Source organism: Mugil cephalus, chromosome 22 (assembly GCF_022458985.1).
Source record: "Mugil cephalus isolate CIBA_MC_2020 chromosome 22, CIBA_Mcephalus_1.1, whole genome shotgun sequence".
Lineage (NCBI taxonomy): Eukaryota > Metazoa > Chordata > Actinopteri > Mugiliformes > Mugilidae > Mugil > Mugil cephalus.
The window spans coordinates 18,200,720-18,221,760 of NC_061791.1; the positions used below are offsets into that span (position 1 = coordinate 18,200,720).

General features: G+C 42.5%; 1 protein-coding gene across 2 annotated transcripts in view; it reads left to right on the top strand.

Annotated features, from left to right (window-relative positions):
• The window catches only part of mpped1 (metallophosphoesterase domain containing 1), an 81,190-nt gene extending 60,502 nt beyond the window's left edge, over positions 1–20,688 (top strand). For both annotated transcript variants that reach the window (XM_047575674.1, XM_047575675.1), the window contains exons 5-7: positions 4,938–5,053; positions 13,060–13,173; positions 16,208–20,688. In XM_047575674.1, the coding sequence (XP_047431630.1) occupies positions 4,938–5,053; positions 13,060–13,173; positions 16,208–16,332 (355 nt within the window). In that variant the 3' untranslated portion in view covers positions 16,333–20,688. The remainder of the gene's footprint in view (positions 1–4,937; positions 5,054–13,059; positions 13,174–16,207) is intronic.
• The last annotated feature ends 353 nt before the right edge of the window (positions 20,689–21,041 follow it).

The window sequence follows — 21,041 nt, forward strand, 5'->3', positions numbered from 1 at the left end:
AAGGAAAATAATGGCTTGAACGCTGTTGTTTTTCTCCCCGTGTGAGCCTGAAGATGTGCCTGGGGATTGAGTTTTCTAACACAAACATCTGTTTTCTCCTTTACTTATTTATTTCTTTATTTATTTTTGTTACACCAGCTAAAAAATACCAGCCGATACCTTCACAGAGTCTTTAATATGCTCTGCGCTTGGCCCACTCGTGTGTTTTCTTCATCTTGGTTAACGCAAATCTCTTGCACCATTGTAATCCCTTACCTGATAAAAAAAAAAATTATAATTCTGGAGCAGGGATATTATCCTTGGAATTACATTCAGTTACTCTGGGGTTTGCTCAGCAAACACAGAAGTGGGTCTCTCTCAGGAAGAAGCTGTGGTCACTCCTCGCGAGAGATAATCTCTTTTTAGTAACTGTGATGGGGACGCCTACAGTTGGCGTGGACGCGTTTCCTTGGCAGCGTGGACGCCCTGAATAGGTCCTCTGCAAAATGAGATATGAAATAAAATGACGCATTCTCTCACAGAATGATTGATGGAGGGAAATTAAAACAAGACGCTGTGCTTCGTACGGGATACTGTAATCCTTGGTTGACAAAATGATAGACTAGACCATCAGTGTTTAAGGGATACGGGATGACAAACTTGAGATCATAATTGTTCTGTTCGAAAAAATCTTTGAGGCATTTTTCGTTTCAGAAGTTCTGACAGGAACTCATTAAAGCACAAGCTAAGACCAATAGTTTGCAATATTTCAGGCAATTAAATGGAGATACATTTTTAGCTTAAGTTCAAGAAAAGGAAGAACGCTTCAATCATCGTCCCTTCCTGGCGGTTTTGTTTCACGGAATAGTGGCATCTAGGAAGTCTTTGTCACGCTTAAAGGACGCCAGCTGCCAGATCTTCATCGCAGGACACTGATTTGTCCGCACACAGGCAAGATGGACAACTTGATGAAGCATGGTTGCTCCGAAAAAACTAGGTAAATACGGGTTTCTAACCCCTTTCTGCAACCACCCTTCCCCAGACCTTTCAATCATCATCATTGAATTGCACCATGGAGATATTTAATTGAAGAAATGCACAATACCAGACGTACCAACTCCCAACTGCAGCCATCCCTGCCACATGCAGCGTTAACACTGCAACCCAGCATTCTCTCCTCTCTCCTGGAGGTCCTTTCACTCCTTCCAAAACAGATTCACCCTTCTATTCCTACTTCTAGCCACACCTATCAAATTTTACCTCCCACACCCACCACCCTCTGGGTTTTCAAATTCCAACCTCCTACCCAGTCATCTAGCCTAAATCAGTGTTGGCTTCCTTTAGTGTGCTTCACTCACAGCGTCCGCTAAATTTAGTCCTCACTATCCCACTCTGGCCGACTTTCACAGCATCTGAGGCAACTGCCTTGTGGTGGTGGCAATCCAATTATGCTAATGTATTTGACTCGTTTTGCTGGAAAGGGGTTTCAGAACGTGATCAAAGCCATGGGTCATCTTCCATCTCAGGCTTACCAAATCTCAAGCCTTCTCTCCATCCTTTTGGAGGGATTTTTGAGGTGTCGGCCCACCCAGAAGCTTCCCCGCACCACGAGAAGAGGTGGAGCATGCGCATCAGCCCTGCAAACTCTATACAAACATACAGTCCGGATTAAAGTCCATAGTCCTTTTCAGCTCATCGTAGTGACGTGTTCATATACCAGAATTTCCCCACTGTGAGATGAATAAAGGCATATCTTATCTTATCTTATCTTATCTTATCTTATCTTATCTTATCTTATCTTATCTTATCTTGTATCAGGCACCCACACATATGAAAAAAAAAAACTGCACAGGCTCCGTGTTTGTCTTTTTCACCCTAGGACCTGGATTCAAAAAGGGGCGGTCACCAGTCACCGAAAAATCTGGATTTGTAAATCAGGCTTGTAAATTTGCAATGATCACATGAAAAATTAGGGTGTTCAAAAGTTGTTGTTTCTTTGACATTCAAAGTATTATTAACTTTTTAAGTTCATAAAATAAAATAAAATTAAAAAAACACAACCAGAACCAAGTAGTAACTTGCACAGGCAAAACACAAAAACCTGATGTCAAGGACATTTCCCACATATAGGGACGAGCACCAGAGAAAATAAAAAAAATAAAAGTGGTAGGACTGTGGGAGTGGACGGAAGATACTGATAGGGAATCAGCATTTCTATGAGTCCAGTAGTGGTCCCAGGAGTGATCCATTGCATGACTAATAATAATAAATTCAATTTTGTATATAGCGCCTTTCCAGACACCCAAGGACACTTCACTAGAACTGGGAAGACAAATCAGACAACTGGACAAAACAGACAGGACGAGCGGCACAGGGTGATCTAACTGAGAAGCTGAAGACTGGCTGAGTATGGGCCAAAGGTCTGGACAAACAGATGAGTTATGAGGGCAGATTTGAATGAGTCCAGGGTTGGAGCGATGTGCACCTTGCGTGTCTGCTGGTGTGAGGGGTGGAGAGCAGACCCAGATTACAGGACCGCAGGCTTTGTGTTAAATGTGTGGGTGGAGGAGGTCCGAGAGGTGCTTGGGGGGCCAGGGAGCGGAGGGCTTTGTAGGTAAGAGGGAGGATTTTGTGGAATTTTATGGGGAGCCAGTGAAGGTGGATAAGTGTGGGGGTGATATGCTGCCAGGGCTTGGTGTGGGTGAGAACCCTGGCAGCCGAGGTCTGGACATACTGGAGTCTGTCCAGGGTTTTGCATGAACCCAATCTTTCAAATTTAGGCTTTTGTCAGGCTTTTTTTAAAATTTTTTTTATCAGTTTCCAGTGTCTCACACTGCAACTGCCGCAGTGTAAACACACAGTTGCAGATAAATGGAGGTAATTATTTTTCCAACACAAGAGGTTGCATTTCAGGCACCCATGAACATAATTTGTTAAATCAGTTGAATGTAAATGAACAAATGAGGTTCTTAAGGTCGATCAGACGCCGACATTCCAAATATGCTCTGGAAAAACCGCTTCCATAATTTAGACTTAATAAAACATGTGAAAGTACAACGTGGGTCTTTTAGGTTCACTTGAACTCCTCTCCCCCTCCAAACGAGTATCTCATCACTTGTACTCGGCGTCCTTATGAATCTTTCTCTTTACTTATCCATCGGCCTGATGAATCTCCACGCGCTGAGTGGGGCCTCTTCTCTTTCTCCTTTGCTCTCACTTCATCCCTCCGTTCACACTGAGCGAATCAGGAGCATCAATCGCACCGCTGAGCTCATTCCATTTTAATTGAGACGTCCGTGTTATGACGGACATGAATATTGCATTGCACGGGCCCTATTAATATGCTAAGGCCAGTCTAAATGTTTGAATATTCTTAGTGTAAATTATTGAAATTGTGTACAAGGGGAAGCGCCGAATCATTCGTCACAAATGTTTAGTCCGCTCCACCTAAAATAGGCCGTGGTTTCCCGTGACGCCTTGTCACACGCGCTTGACCAGCCCTCGCTGCACCAGTGACCCCCGGGATGCCATTTTTAGCTTTCTTAATTAGAGAGAAAGAAGTAGAAGACGGTGTGTGTGACAGGTATTTCTTCCTATCTGCAGGCCTGTCTTTCTGTCTCCCCATCTGTCTTTGAAGTCTCCAAGCATGTCAAATACACACATATACACACATATACACACACACACACACTCCGGAAATTATTCTAAAAAAAAAAAAAAAAAATCTTCATCTGATGTTCCACTGAGCAGAGACGCGGCGGGCAGCGGCCCTGGCGATAAAGTTGGCGTTTCGAGTGACTGCGCTCAGCAATTTATAAAAAGCCTGTCGCGTGGCGTCGACCGCGGACGCCGCCGCCTGCGGTTGCACACACGCGTGCAGTGTGTTGTGGAGGAAGATGGATCAGGGTACAGATTGTAAGTGACATGTTAATTTCTTCTCCGTCACTCACGGCCACGGCTATCAAAGTAAAGGGACGTAAGCTTCCGCCATCAAGGCTTTCCTCCTCTTCTTCTTCTTCTTCTTCTCATTTCTCCCCTTTTCTTTTTCATCGTGGCACGTTCCAGTCTTGACTGTGATCAAGGAGACGTTCAATCTGCCTCCTCAAACCCTCACAGCGCTCATACGATCTGATTCCTTCCTTTGTGCTCCTCTCGATGACTGCTCTTCAGAGTGTCCCATCATCTCATCCCAAAGGTCAAAACCTCACATTTAGGCACCAAAAAAAAAAAGAGGGAAGAATGACGAGGCATCAACATCACGAGTTACACTTTTTAGAAAGACACTCCCAGGTCAACTTTAATCAAATCTGACCGTTTTTTTTTTTTACGTGACTGTTTACTGAGATGCACAGAGGTCTAATGTCTCCTTTCAGCAGCATTCACCAAACATTTCCAGGACATTAGGCTCGTCATCGTGAAAATGATTCACCTCGACCGTTACCACCAGCAACATGTCCTCAACGTGAACTTCAGTGAACTACACTTGTTATTTTGTCCCCAAGCTGTACGTGCTGCAGCAGTTCCAAAAACCAAAAAATGATACGCCCCTCACATTGGAAACACTTTTACACTTTTTAGTGTTCTCTTCTGGCAGTTCCTCCTAAAATTACATGGTGTTTTTCCAAGATCCAGTTTCAATAGGAAATGCTCAAATGTTTTGGAGCTCGATACCGTACCATCTTGCTTAGCAGGGTGTTTTCTTGTGTGTTTCATCCCAGTATTAAACATACTAGTCGTGGATACTGTTACACATGAGAGCAGGAGAAGTTCTTGTGTTCACTGAACTCCAGTGTCATCCTCATGACCGGAGTCATTAATGGCAAGGTTAATAGAGAGAACAGGAGCAGGGAGAGCATGAGATGTTTGACATCGACGGCTGTTGTCCAGCATGATGTTGTCTGTATTGCCGCGGTGACCATATGCTGTTTATGTCTGTTTCTGTCTGTGTGCGTCTGCAGGCAGCCCTGGTACTACGGCTGGGGTTTTAACCTTCCGAGGGGTCAGGCCCTGCTGGACAAGTGGAACCAGATCCCAGACAGCACAGACATCCTGGTCACACACTGCCCCCCACTGGGTAAGACACGTACTACAGAACGCACACAAACAAACGCGCGCGCCTGCACGCACCCTTGCTTCACAAAAATGAACATACACACATGTAGCACAGGCAAACTAATTCAAGCATACACACACACACAAACAGGTGTAAGAACAATAGACACGCAAATATGGGGGGATACAAAAGAGGTAAAGCACCAATCACCTGCGACTACTGTGCCGGATGCATGAAGTGTTACTATTTTTGATGCATTTTAACATGCCTTACCTCATTTCACATAAAGTCCATTACTTGAAGAAAGTTTTGCAGCATTGTGTGCATCTTGTGTGCATTTGAGATTGTATAATTTACTACGTTCATTAGGCAGTCAGGATTTGGGCCGTGCCGGGTTCTGACCTCCGGACACATGGGAGCTCAGAAGGTACAGTTCAGTAGCTGGATTGTAAATGAGATCATTAAGCTCAGAGATGATAACGTAGTCATTTTGATTCTTAGATCTCGGTTTCCACTTCAAATATTCCTCCTGAGATTATGATGTTGTAATCCTCATCTAATACAGACAGACAGGGATGTTTCTGGGCGAAGCAGGGATAGATACGGATGGTGATACGTAGGTAATAGAAGCTTTGCAAAGTTCCCATCCGCGGTTTGTTGGTATCACAGTAATTAAATACCGTATTGTGATTGTTTAAGTACATCATTTTGCATTCAGTGCATGTTTTTGTTCTCACTAAGCCATTCTTCTGGCTTGTGTAAACCCTATTTGTGCTGGGATTATGTCTGCTCTTCTTCTGTTCTGCTTGAACTTAAATGCAATTCTTTTTCTTTTTTTTTAATAATACAATAATAATGCTTAAATACATATAGAACGAGGATAGAGGCACACCTTCATAGCACAGCCAGCTGAGTACACACAGACGCTTCGGTAAATGCGCCACGTGTTTGGGACAGAATGCATCACATCTGGGCCGGCAAACACTGGTGCAAAAGCCGCGGTAAATCCTTGATCTATTTATCAGCCTGTGAAATACCCAACAGGTTTGAGGGTGCTTTTTTAATCTTTTTTTTTTTTTTTTTTTTCTAAGCAAAAGATGCAACAGAGAGAAAGGAAATTTGAAAGCAAATATGGAATGAATTCATAAGACCAGAGGAAAAGGATGGAATCGTGCACATAACAGATGATCTGAGTGTGCATGTGGTAACTGAGTAACTACTATACAATGTATATGAAGCAAGGAGTGAGGCCACCCACTGGTTAGCACACAGTTTCAGTTCCAAAGTTGCAGCTCTAAGTGTTGCATTTCACTCTCTGAAAACTTAAACTTAACGGCCTGTCCACACATACACAAACATTTGCTGCGTTGCTGATCAAATCAATTATCAAAATGACCCAATATGTGAAAAATTGAGTGACTCCAACAGTCTGGTAATTAATATTTATCTCAGTGCTGGTTTAGTGGCTGAAATCCTTTGTGAGCTCTCAGACTATTATGTGTTGAGCCTTTGGGGTGATCTTTGTTGGTCAACCAATCCTGTGGAGATCATCTTAATTCTCTTCTAATTTGTCACATTCTGTCTGACTGTGCATTTGTCGATTCCAAACTCTTTGGAGATTTTGTAACCTTTTCCAGCCTGATGGGCAACAGCAACTCTTTCTCAGAACGCTCTGTTGTCTGTGCCATCATACACTTCCACAAGTATGCAGCTCAGACCGTGACAAATCCCTGGTTTATTACAAAAAACAAAACGCTGCACGACACAGGTTTCATTTCTGAATAGATGGAATCTAATTTGGCTGTGAATATAATTTATAATCTTAGATGCAAAACTGTATATAAATGCTGCACTGGCCAAAATGCCACTACTTTCCCTTTGCAGTGCGGAAGTCCAAGAGTTGAGCCATGTGGAGTCGCGATATCGATGACCCACTCACACTTCTGCCAGCCTCGCCTTATCTACCTCCACCAGTTACAATCAAACGTTGCATTACACACTGTACTTAGAATTAATTTTTCTTACTCTCATGGAGCGGCACGCCAACTGGTAGTCATTATGATGTCACATCCTGTTTCTATAGTGTCAAATAACTAACTAAAACAAAACTTATCAGAAAAGGTGACAGAGCATTATATTAACTACCTAAAATGAGAGAAAGCATTACTTCAATATTACTTCACGTGTATTTTAGTGTTTTAGTTTGCCACAAATCCCATCCACTAACATGGAAGAGGTGGAGCCTATACTGCAGCAAGCCACCAGGGGGAGCTCTACTTGCTTCTGCATCAATTTTGAGGAGCTGTTCTGCCATCTTTATTTACAGTGCATGGTTGTAACTCACATATATGTAATATTAGCTCACTTTTCTGACCATACAACTCAATACATATGCAATTAGGCTTTTCTTTGTCTACTTCAGGACTTTCAGGATTCAGGACTGTCATTTTTATGCAGAAATGTAAAAAATTCTGAAGGGCACTTTTAGGAAACACTGCATATATTAGTTGTTCCATTTACTTTCAGAGCGTGAGCTAATCAACTAGAGCCTGACCATTTGCGCCGGAACCAGACTTCATTTTTTTCAAAAGCTCTTACAAAACCTGTACCTGCACGCTCGAGTGGCGTTAAAGGGCTGTCTTGTGTTCTTGTTAATATTTGATCAATAATCTTCCATAAATTATGCCTCTTAGTTTTTTTTTTTTTTAAATCCCCAGAGAACTTGACCTCACTGGTCACGCATGTGAACAAACGCACGCCTACACATGTATAAACTACAGAAACTGCAGGTGCATGCACACGTCTACCTTCATCTTTTCCACACACTACTCACTCCTTGAGCACGCTCACCGCGGATACTTGATTTTATTTTCTAATGAAAGAGAGCAGTGGAGGTGGCCCTGACGAGTCATTGTCGCATTGAGTGGATGCATAAAAGGTGAAGGTGATCAAAGCAGTGAACACACACTTCACCTGTACAGGAGATCATTAGCCTCCTTAGAAACTCACCTTTTAGCTTCTTGGTTTCATCCTCACAAACACACACTTGCTACGCACCGACGTCGCAACAACAGCCTGAACAAACACACACACGCTAGCCCACAAACTGACGTCGCGTACACACTTCTCGCAGCCCATGCGCGCGCACGCTCTCACTCTCGTACGCACACATTTTCACACCTCATCTCCCGCTGCAGCTGTGGTGTTCAGACGAGTGTGTGTGATTGATTTCTGTGTCTGCGTCTCGGCTGCGAACGCGGCCGTTTATTTTCCATTCAGCTTAGCCAAGTGTCTCAAGCTATCTGCTCGTAAGCCACCGGCATATGGAGAAGCTACAGCAGGCTACTAATGCATGACACGCGCGCACGCTCACAGCAAGACTGGAGGAAGTGGACTGAGAGAGAGAGAGAGAGAGAGAGAGAGAGGAAAACATGACAGAATGCAATCAATTCTTTAATGCCACATCCGCGTCAGATGAATTTTGAAAGCGGCGATAAAGGAGAAGGTGAAGGAAACAAGACATTGTTTCGCACTGCGGCAAAAGAGGCCGTCTTTTACGAGGCGCGATAAAGCTGCACGTCGGCGGCAAGAGAGGAAAAATATGGCCTCTTTATCTGGCTGTGAGGAAGAAGTTAACAGCAGAGACAGAACGGGAGAAAGTGAGACAAAAAGAGGAAAACAGGCTCAGTGCCCAAGGCAGCAGCTGCTTTGAAACAAGAGGCACATTAGAGCGAAATACCCCGAGACACAAAAAGCCCTCGTAACTTCTCACTTCACTTCCACCGTCTCCGAAGGCTTGTAAAGAATACATTTGGAGTTTTAAGGCGTTTTACACCTAAACCGATACTTAAAGTGTATGTGTGTGTGTGTTTTTTTTTTACAGGTAGATACATTTAGAGGGTAAAACAGTCACACTGTATCATTTTACCAGCATGACTGATTCACTGCCAGCTGACAGCGTGGAATTTTTTATGTCTGTGTTGACTACGAGGGATCCATTAACTCTGCCTCGAGCAGTCTGGCAGTAGAAAATAAGAACGGACAAAGATATCAAAGTCATCCCTTGAGAGTCTTCAACTTTTTTGCTTTTGATCTGGCGACGACCTGCTGGAAGTGAGCGGCTATCGAGAATCACCACTTCTCGTCTGCCACATGGTCACAATCAGTAGCATAGTTTTTAGCTTTCACTTGCTCTTTTCAAGCCGCTGGGCTCAAGGGCTGGAGACCCACAACTTTAACAAATATAAACACCAAAAATTTCTGATGATTTCGCTGGAACCTGCACGTCTAATGATTCAGCTTACTTGAAAGGGCTTGACGCAAAGTTAAAAAAACATCTGTTTTACAAAACAGACTTACCTTTTATGGTGCTTTATGGTGCATTGGTTTGTGTTCACACTCTCAACACTACGTCATACAGTTGCTGGATTGGTCATAATTCTGTGGAGAGGAGAAAATGGATTTCAGGAAACTAGGAAATGAACTGAAAATGGAGCGTCAACAGCAACATTGGCATTTATTATTACAAGGTAGTCATTTAGGTTTGTGGGTAACATCTCCGAATGTACATTTCCAGAGCTGATACCACCCTGTCTAACTGGACTCAGCTTGGTTCATTTGTTCTGGAACAAAGTGCGAGCGTTGTGTTCACACAGGTACAAATAAACTGATCTGACAGATAAATTTGAGAACAACAACACAGGTGTGAAGACACTCTAAGACTTCAGACTAGAATTGGATTTAGCCTGTAAGTTTTGGGCCTTTAATATGTGTCAACATTGTTTGTACTGTAAACTTGGAGCTTGGAAAACCATTACCTGAAGGTACATGCTATCACACAATGCGTTGACAAGTGATTTAATGAGTTCTTGAAGACAATTAACTTCACTTCTGCCTGATATATCAATATATCGTGGTAATGAATGGCCAAATCTCCTTGAAATCTGCTCTAGTAATCATTAGTTAATGCAGCATATTAAAGGATTTAATTGTGTGCATGCACTCTAGACCCCTTTGTGCGAGATTTGATGTGAAATTTCGTGATTGTGCTGATCCACTAAACCTCGTGTCTGGCACCGCTCTCGGGACAGAAACCAGTCTAATGGACAGATTATCAAGAGATTTTCTCAGCACTGTCATGTTGCCCAGAGCATGAAGTTGTCCTAATTTGGGGGGTTTGGACTGTTTACTGGACAAAATGAGCAATTAAAATTCAGGTGAAAAGGGGCATTTAATGAGCACTCTTCTGAACTATCTGGGATGCTCTGTTCAAAACTTTCAATCTTTTGTTTTTGTAAATTATTCACGAGAGAACTTCTCTTTTTACATTATGGCGATATGGCAAGCTTTAAGCACTTCCAGCCCTATTTTTCACTGCCTTTCCATATTTGTTCTTTTGTGCATTGCCTTTTTTTTCTTTCTTTTGTGTTTGTTTTCTTATCCCTGTCTGGGCAGAGCAGCAGCAGAAGGCCGGGAAGATGGAGGAACAGGCTCCTCAGTCATTTTATTCCTACGACTTGATGCTTTTATTGACTCAGCATCCTCAGCCTTCCTCCTCTGCGGAGAAGCCACTAAATCATATACAGTCCACCCTTCATCCTTGTCACACATACTGTGAAGTCTGCGTCTGTGTGTGGCTTTGATTGATCTTTATTTTCTACGGCCACTTCCTAAGAGCCTGTTTCTTTTTTTTCTTTTTTTTTTTTTGCATGTGTGCTGCGTTGTGCAGTTTACCATTAGACAAGTAGCCTGAAATGAAGAACTTCATTCTAAAATGTGATGTATCGCCTTCTGAAGAGCCATGAATAACCTTCACAGAGACACGTTCAGCCATGAAAACATGGGAAATCAACCCAGCACTGTCAGACACCCTGTTAAGTAGATGACTGAAATGTTCCAAAACAGGATCATTACCATAGCTAGGTATGGACTCAATAAGCAACTGTTTTATTCTGACTGACTGAAACTATAAAAAGTGCAACTTTAATAACAGTGAACTTTTTCGCCATCGTCTTCATATCCAGGATGTAAGATTTCCTTATTGTACAATATAGTACTGTACAATTGACTATTTCCTGCTGCATTAAAAATAGAAATTTAGAATCTAGACACTACATCTTTATCATGTAGTTTCAGAAACACTTTATTTTCCCTTTCTGCATTGGGACATTACTACAGACGGTTTGAATGGTATGATTTAAATGACTGCATTTTTAGTGCACATTTCCTGCAATGTAAGGCTTGCACTGCAGGAAAATTGTCCGGTCGACGAAATCTAATACCATGATGAATCGTGATGGCGTCGTTCTACGCATCTGTGGCCTTTCTTCTCCACCTGCAGCAGCCACAACTGTCTAGACTGCGTTGCAGATCATGCACCACTGTGCATTTTCACCCACCTGTTTTAGCTTTTTTTGCAAACTGGAACGGAGTGCGCCTACGCAAGCGGCGTACCCCCACTTAACACACCATGGTCCCTACCGTAAAGGACTATGCAAATAACTTAAGATATGCACCTCCAGGCAGTGTGAGGATAGACGCTTTACCCTCCAGAATCGGTTACGGATGCAAATTAACACAGTAGCAGTCAAATCAGGATATCAGCACGAAATTGGATCATTGCTGCACTTTAATGTTGGCCTTCTCTACAGTGTAGGAAAATTTTATGTAACTTGGTGAGGCTAAAGGCTGAGGGTTTATTGGGGGATACCCCACTGGTCGACTGACTGCAAGGAACCTGAGTGTAGTGAGGACAGGGATCAGGTCTAGTAAAGCTTGGGCCCACGAGAAGAGAGAAATTTGTTCTTGGTCCTAGTTCGTTTTGGTCATTTATGCTTCTGGAGAAACTCAAGTGCTGAACTCCAGGGAAGTCCTCACAGGGCCCTCCAACTGCAGCTTACATCACATGTGCTAAAGCATTGTGGGGAATGCAGGCGATAGATGAGGAGAGGCAGTTTTCTTATTATTTCCAGACCAGTTGTTTTGGAAGTGTTGCCAAAGCTACCTTGAAAAAGTAATCTGATTACTGATTACTTGTTTAAAAAGTAACTTTTACTGATTACTTGATTTTAAAAGTTAGATTACAAGTTACTTTGTTCGTTACATTCAGCAGCTGCCGACTCCCCCATCAAAACATATAAATAAAATACATGTGTTTATCAAAAATGCAGTGTTTCTTATTTCCTTCAAGCCTCCGAGCTCCGCCTCTAACCTGCTCTAGTGGTGTTATTTCACTCGAAAACACTCAACTCTCTCCTCCCTCCATTGTTGCGTACGTTTACACGTACGTTACACGTGAGTTAACTTGGTTCAGCTTTAATCTGATTACTGGTCTGGAAATAAATTACTCGTTACTGAAAAGTAGTTGGTCACCATCACTGGCACCCACACACACTATGATCTCTACCGAGGAGAGATTAGCGCCACACTGAAAATATTAGCATCAGGGATCTGACTTCCAGACTTACATGTGACTTATAAAAGGTGAGAAAAGCAGTGTTTTCCTCCAGTATTTGGGTAACAACAAACTTGGAAATGATGATGTTAGTTGGCGATTTAGATGTGTATCAGCAAACACAGTTTTTTTTTTTTTTTTTTTCATAGACTATTTCATATCCATAGCGCAGTAACTGGAATGGAAACGTCATTTTGAAACAATTTCAGTGTGCCTTTTTTTCAGATTTTTTTTTCATCATTTGTAATTTGACTGGTGTTTGCTCAGTTGCATCATCATGTTGCAGCTTCTTCTGAAATTGTTTCCATGCACCCAACCGGAACAATAAGCGCCAGCAGTTTATCTTGTCCCACCAGTTCAAACATAAAGGCAGTGAAAGGAAATGGGTTTTCTTGTAATTCAGTTAAAACCTATGCTAAAATTATAGACAGAATACCACATATGTATCTCTACACAAACACATCTACACATCATTGTTTGTCCTTGTTTTTGTCAAAAACTACAGATGGAAACGTAGAATAACACATACCTGCGTTATGTACAAGCAGATTTCTAAGGATGTCACTGTTTGCAGGTTTTCTGGACTGGGTGCCCAAGAAGATGCAGCGTGTCGGGTGCATGGAGCTGCTCAACACGGTCCAGAGGAGAGTCCAGCCCAAATTCCATGTGTTTGGACACATTCATGAAGGTATTTGTGTGCTCTGAAAATATTTCAAAGTTAGTTGCTTACAACCAAATATTTCCCTGTAATCTGAGGAATCTCTTTCGATTCTCTTTTCCTTCCCCAATGAATGGGGTTAAAACTTCTTGGGGATGGTTGTATGTTGTCAGTTGAAGGCAGATTCTATCTCAGTCCACCTCCTCTGTTCAAAGAGGGCTCTTCCAACTTGTCAAGGAGTAAATGAAATCTATCCATCCTTTACTCCTTATTCAAACTTGTCTCAACCAAGCCTCATTTCATGCAAAGTGGAGTCCTATATACAAATGTATGTAAAGCTACTTTCACACTCAGTAGGTTCATGAATATTTAATTTTAATATAATTACTTTACAATTCTCAGGGCTGCAATCAGAATTTGAGCAAATAATGCTTACATGTGTATAAACTTGCACAGTTTCCTGAAACTTTTGGAGTTTCTAAATCAAAATGTATCTGATAGGCTATATGACGAGCTTTAGGTCTGTTTGCCTCAGACTACAGCCCCCCATTGATAACACGGTTATTTCTTCTGAAGCAGGCAGTGTGGATGTACATGAACTTTGACTCTTTTTTTTTTAGACGAAAAGTTTAACTGTTTTATGGGGCAAACACAAATCTCCTAGCATTAAATCTATAATTGCAGAAGCAACAGTATCTGTATTGATGTCTTTTACAAAGCTTCACACGAATTCTACCTTAATTAATTAAACTGATCCAATTTCAAGGATGTGACCTTTCTAAAAGAAAATGGTTAAAGAATAGCCGACTGTCACATCCCAATCAGCATTTCATCCAGGCCAGCGAGGGCAAGGAGGCCAACTCCCTGGGCTGAGGATGGCTTCTTTTCAGGGTTATCAGGTCAGCGCCGAGCCCCTGGAGCTGCTGTCCCCCATCAGAGAGAACCAGATTAGAAACTAGATCAGATTTCATAAGAGGAGAAATAGCCTGAAAGTAGCTCTCTTCATTAATGCGAGAGCTCGGAAAGAGAGAGGGGTTCAGAGAGGCAGAAATTACCCCCGGTGTGTTTTGCATTCATGTATTCAAAATGTGAAAGGACTAACACTGACATGCGAGAGTTCCCTCTGCAAGTGACACCTACACTTAAAAAAAAAAATCACCGATGGTGGCAAAGCTAAATTGTAGTACTCTCTGAGAGATGGCAGTTAACTTATGCTTGACGAAATGGTAACACTTTTACATCTGCCATTTGGTAGTCATGTCGTTCCAAAGTGTTTTTGAAGCGGTGGCTTTTAAGTCACACTCTCGTGCTTACATTTTTTTGCTCAAACCGAGTCTCTTGATTTGAGAAGATGAGCCTTTCTTTCCTCCACTGTTGTTTTTTCAGTGCACTTCTGCAAGTTTGCTTCTTTATTTGTCCCCGTTAGCTACTATGTCACAATTGCTATTCTTTTTTTATTCTTTTAGGACTGGACTGCAACGTATTTAAAAAGAAAAGAAACGTGTGGCGGTATTCATACTAATATCAGCTGCTATTCATTGTCTGCAAAAACTCATTAAGTCCCTTCTCGAAGCATTGTGTGATACCCGCCAGAGAACTTTATGTAACTCTGTTTTTTCTTCCAGAGCAGACAACGTAGATGATGAACACTTTAGGTGACAATGTTGTTTACACATAGCCTTCCTTTCTCAGGGTAAGTGCAGTTCCAAATATTCAGCCTACATTATGAGGCTCACCCACAGGTCTCCTACAGAGGCATTCCATGCAGATCTGAGCTGAACAAACATCTTCGATAACCCTGTTGGTAAATTTCAAAATTGACACCAGCAAATAAATGAAATTAATATTATGAGTGTCACTGCTGTATCGGCTAAAACGAGTAGCAAGTGAAGCTTTTGTTTGAGGAGCATTGCTACAACCTGTGCAGCATTACCATAATGTTTCTGGATGTCAGTGTTTAAATGTGTTATAATTGAGTTAACAAGCTAAATCTTTCACACCTTTAATTCAGATCTGTCTACGAGCTGCTTAGACGAGTTTGATGAGATCCTAAATGCTCCGACACACCGTTTGCATACTAGCTTCTGTTTTGTCACTTTTCTAATTTATCCCAATCACAACAAGTCCCACAAATCACCTAATACCGCACCCGCACCTGCTGCCACCGTCCCGCCTGTAAATGCTGGATAAGAACTTGTCATTCTCCCAGCACCACGACCTGGGACTGCATTTCGTCAAAGTAAAACGTGATGTTAGTGTAAATAGTGAACACAGTCTTCTTTCAGGAATTTAAATTAGTAGTATATATACCCTTAAGACAAATGTGATTTAAATCTACAAAAGAAAACTCCGATTAATGTGTGATTTCTATCCGTCACCATTATGTAACAGTTCACACATAAAACAGCCGGTGCGTCATTTTTTTCTTTTTCAGTCAGACTTCCAAAAAAACAGTGCGGTGGAATTTTGGAAAAGCAAGTGACGTGGAGTGGAATTTGAAATGGTTCTGATTGGTTGTAGGACTGATTATTTTCAGAGGGCTTTTTTGTCTAAAGCTTGAAACCGGGCGGCACAGCGGCTCCCACCGAGAAGGTCTGGGTTCAACTTTGTATGTTCTCCCTGTGTCTGCGTGGGTTTTCTCCGGGTACTCTGGTTTCCTCCATGCTCGTTAGGCTGATTGGTGACTCTAAACTGACCCTAGTTGTGAGTGTGAATTGTTGTTTGTCTCCGTGTTGGCCCTGCGATAGACTGCTGTACCAGAGTGTACCCTGGCTTAGCTTGAGCTAACAGGTAGCGGAGAGTGTGGATGGAGTAAAGCTCATCCACATAGCGACCGCAGGCTCCGCCCACTTGGGGGCTTAATTTTCGAGGTTCAGAATCCCATGGGTGATGTCAGGATGGGTTTGTCAATACAATCAGTGGTTGAAACATGCCCCATAATGAAATCCAGTCGGAGTGTTACCTGACTCATACTCTAATAAGAACTGAGAGTGGCTACCTCAGCGTAGGACCTAAATAATGTTCCCATTTTCACCATTTTTTTTCCCTTTAAACTCCCTCTCAGGTTACGGGATGATGACAGACGGCACCACGACGTTCGTCAACGCCTCGGCCTGCACTGTCAACTTCCTTCCCATGAACCCGCCCATCGTCTTCGACCTCCCAAACCCTAACCCCCGGACCACATGACTAGAGGAAGCTCGCCCCCAAACCCCTACCGTCAGCAAGGAGAAAGGAGCCAGACGAGGTAGGTGAGGTCGGCGGGCAGGACTGATCGAACTCTGTAAATATTATGCGGGCGTGTGTTTGACGCAGCACCAGGCGGCACATGCTCGGACAGCCCGACTGCGGCCCCCGCTGAGCAAGGGACGGACGCCCCCTCGCGCTGTTAATGTTACTTCATGTGCCATCATTTCTTTGCCTCAACGCTGGACTTTTAAAGTAGATGTGGAGCCGAGAGATGGTTTTATATGCAGACGAACGAACATCTCTCCGTGTTCTGTGTTACTGCACTGACAATCTGACATGGCTCTCAGAGTCTGTAAGGAGCCCTTTCACTTCGTGGACAGTAATAGCGAATCAACGGAACGCCTCGTCTAAAGAGGAGAAGTTTTGTCGAAGCAGCGACTCCGCAGCCGCAACGGAACATTTGCCAGAGGGATGTTCACGTAACTCCTCTCGCTTCCTACTTTCCTACAGGATTCGTTTCCCATCCTTTCCCCAGTCCCCCTCCCTACACACACACACACACACACACACACACTTTCTACCACTTATGGTTCTCCTCTTCCTCTCCGCTCCTCAGGCATGCTGGAGTGTCTTTTCTTTCCTTTTTTTTTTTCTCCAGCATGTGTGTGTGAGAGGGATCAAAGGCAGTGTGTGAGGGCAGCGAGGGGTCTGTGCCACGGGCTGTGTGAACATCGGGGTGTCAAACATGTTGACACCACTCCCCAGGGCCTCATTACAGCCCTCCCCGAGCCTCCTAAGCGGATGATGCTGAGGACACAGAGGAGCGTGTCTCCACCACCCCAGCCCCAGCCCCTCCGCTCCTCCTTCCATGTAGCTCCCCCTTCTTCAGTTTCTTCTCCCCTCCTTCACACTGAGAGCGTCTAGCTCGGCTTTGAAGCTGGGAGGCTCTGGACGTGCAGGTGCTGCGTGCCCATGCTCCTTCTCAACGGTCATTCTAATGAACCTTGGCAGCAGTGTGTGGCTCCTTGAGGGATGCTCGCTCGTGGTACTCACAGGAGAGATGGATCCTTTTGTTGTTTTTAAGAGCTGCAAAGCTGTAACTACATGTACTGTAACTGGTCTATATAAATGTTCTCTGTCTATATAAAGAAAAAAAAAAAGAAACTTGGAAGTTTTTCCACCAAGATTTCCCAGTCGTTGCTATGCTTTAAAAGGAGACTTGTTAAATATTTGTGTCCAGAAAATCGTGGTTGTTATTTTTATTTGGTCTATTTCTTAGTAATGTAAATGCTTATTATGGTATTTTCTTCTCTGTGCAGCTGCTCGGCCCCATTTGGTGATTATTAACTCTTTCATGTCCCTAAGCAGTTATGTCTGTATTTTTGAAAAAAGAAAACAAAGAAAGGGAGTTTTTTTTTCATGTGCTTTATTTTCTGAATATGGCTGTTCCCGGTTAAGAGTCTGAATGTGCTTAGCATAACAGGATCACGTAACACTTTGATCTCCCTGCTCCCCGACATTATGTACAAATGTTCCCTGGGGCTGCAGTTTACTCCTGCTGCAGCATTCACTGCGTGGGGTTGAAGGCACGCATTGATGTCCGTTGGTGTTACGGTATTCCAGCTTGACTTTTTGGCACTGAAAGTAGGGACACTCTAGAGTTAAGGTTAGAATAACGCTCACATTTAAGGTAGGCCGTTTGACAACAAGCATATCTTGTGCTTCAGTTGCATCTGATGATGTGTCAGCAATTTCCCATCTTTATTTGCAGGTGTTTCTTCAATATCCAGCACCTAAATGCAGTTGCCACATCCTTTATGACATAGACAGACATTTCCCAACTTCTTATGTATGTGCATCCTGCCAGTTGTCAATTTGGTGAATATTTAAACTATTTAAATGTGATCATTTTACAAAATTTGTAAACCCAGTGACTCAGTGTTGTGATCACCAGAAAGCTGACACGTGTCTGATTGTAGCAATACAAACTACATCTCGGTCAGAACTGGCAACGGTATCGCTGGGTCTCTGGTGAAGGGTCAGTCAAACGCTAGGTGATGTCATTGACAGGGTCATTTGATACGGACATTGACAGAATACATAACATGGCAATGGGTGAAGCTAAGGCATATGATTGCACCACAACAACAAAAAAAAATGTTCAAGCCTGCTCAACATTTGTGTCAGACATCAGCTTGTCCTACATGTTAATGGCTTCCATTAAGCAGCTCTCACTGCTAGTGTGAACGCACCGTGACATTTAAAAGGTGCAGGAGCAAGGAGACATCCAATCACACAACAAGCAGTAATGACAGACTAGGAATCCTGCTTCAAATACATGTGTCATTTAACGCAGTGGTTCTCAATCTTGGGTCCAGATTACAGGGGGTGCGCCAATACTTGTCTGATCTGAGCATCGTCAGACTAAAAAAACATTTAGAAAAAAAAAATGTTGATGCGGAATATAGTCAGGTTCGAGTATTCAATTGAGTTCGTCTACCAATGTTATGAGTGCAACGCAGCTTTCCCCCTCCAAACTAACATCACTAGCAAATCAGGGTGGGGGTAGGTCTTGGAAAGCTTGGTTCAGATCCAGCTGCAGCTGATGCTGCATTCAGGACAACTTGGGGAAAAAAGTTCTGTTGTCAAACTCAGAGATCACTGCTGAACATATTTTAATGTTCAGCAAATGGTGAAAATATAACAAACTTATTTTCCTCCTCCAAGTTAACCTGTAACATGAATGCTATGATATGGGCAGTCTGAAATTTCTGTGCTGGAATACAGAATTTCCAAATTTTCATGAAGGCAATGTCTAAGCAACGTCAATGTTGTCTGAAAGATGGACATTAAATTTATGAAGCTAGAAGAATGTGTCGTAACTGCAAACGAAGATAAAAATAAGGATAATGACTAATATTAAATATTTGGCAATTTAGGGTTGGAATATGATCTACACTTTTTTTGTATAAACTGAATTAAATGGTTAAATTGCCAATGGAATTGGAAATAAGTTCAGGTTGTTTGGGGTGGGGAGCCCTGCTTTTCTTAGATACAAGTGGGGGGGGCTCCAAGGAAAAAAGGTTGGGAACCACTGATTTAATACGATATTATTGGTGCAGATGCCAACAATGATTCGAATACTGGAGGAACCTGCCTTTGAAAAAGTATTTGAGTACTCTAGTAGCCACATGTACCCAGCATAAACATATTAAGGCTATTTGCTAGAGAAGACTAATAATGTTATGAAAAGAGCCCTCCACTCCGCTTCTTAGGGTTTGCTGTAAAGATGCTGTTAATGAAACTCACCACTACCAGCTGATGTTTTACATTAAGAGTACTCGAACAGGGTGGTTTTGTGTCCTTGGATAAGTTAAGCTTGGAACATCTCCGAGAGGAATACCATTTCACTAATTGGCTGTGGTGGATGAGAAGAAGAGCAACGGCTGTCAAATGACTACACAGCACATCATCTTCAAAGAACATTTCTCAGAGGAAGGTTTTAGGCGTGAAGTCGACACCCAGTTGATCAGGGCTAGCAGTTATAGTTTGAATGTACACGGTGGAAGGGTCCTACAACCACAGTATAGTGTATGTCTGGCATGTTTCAGACCATATAAGAAGAGGGAGTCCTCAGCCTCATCATTTAAAACACAAACTTAATTAGCATCTATGTTCCAAGGAAAATCTTCTAAGAAAGGAATTAAAGGGAACAATTAAAACCAAAAGATGGGGGGAACTTTCATCTCTGAGTTTCACGAGAAAGCTGTCTGTTTGGTCTGACTCTCCAGTTTCAGTCCTCATTTAGATGTTTCTCCCTTTGATGCGCTTCTGCTTTAATAGCTGTGTTATGTGTTTCCTGTTTTATCCGAGGAGGGGGAAAAAAATGCGCAGTGCTCTTTCTTGATTCATTTTTGAGGCATGCTTAAAGGAGTTAATGACTAATGCTACTCAGACAATCTGCATATGAAGAGTTTTGTTCCAAAATGAGATATTTACTGTTTGAAAAACTTAAAAAAAAGAGAAAAAAAGCTAAATGAATGACAGCTAAGACTTGAAAACAGACTGCAGAGGTAGAGACAGTAACTTGTGTCCTTGGTGACATTTTTAATTGCTACGTCTTTTATATTTCAACAACACTGGATGCTTAGGGACTTTTTTAATGGATGTATAGCATTTTGGAATGAAAGTGTTCATATGGTGTTGTATTTTTTAACTGAACAATAAGAAAATGAAAACTGAACAGCTCCTGGAGACTCCTGGAGAAAATGTAAAGTACCGTTCTTTCTTAAAAACCGTAAAGGTTCTGCTGGTTCTGATAGATTCTTCAACAAATGAATAAAACCTTATCTGTGACCAGTGGATCACGTTTCTTTATTTCCATGTTCACTCTTCCCTTTTTTTCTCTCCTTGCTCTTCTTTTTTTAATTTTTTGTTCTAGATGGGGGGGGGGGGGACGACATAGAAAAAAAGAGGAAACTTTTCTTGTCCTGATTCTTCCCTTTTGTTCCAATCAAAGGTATCTGTGTCTTCTATCAATTATAGAGCCCAGAGCAGCAAGTTAATTTCCAGTAGCCTAACCCTCACCGCTCTGTCTCTGTCTCCCATTTTGTTCCGCAGGTCTTCCACACCTCTGCACATTCTAATGAGAACCCTCGTTCAAATAATTACATTAGTAATCCCAGGGGAGACCGGGTAATTTATTCGCG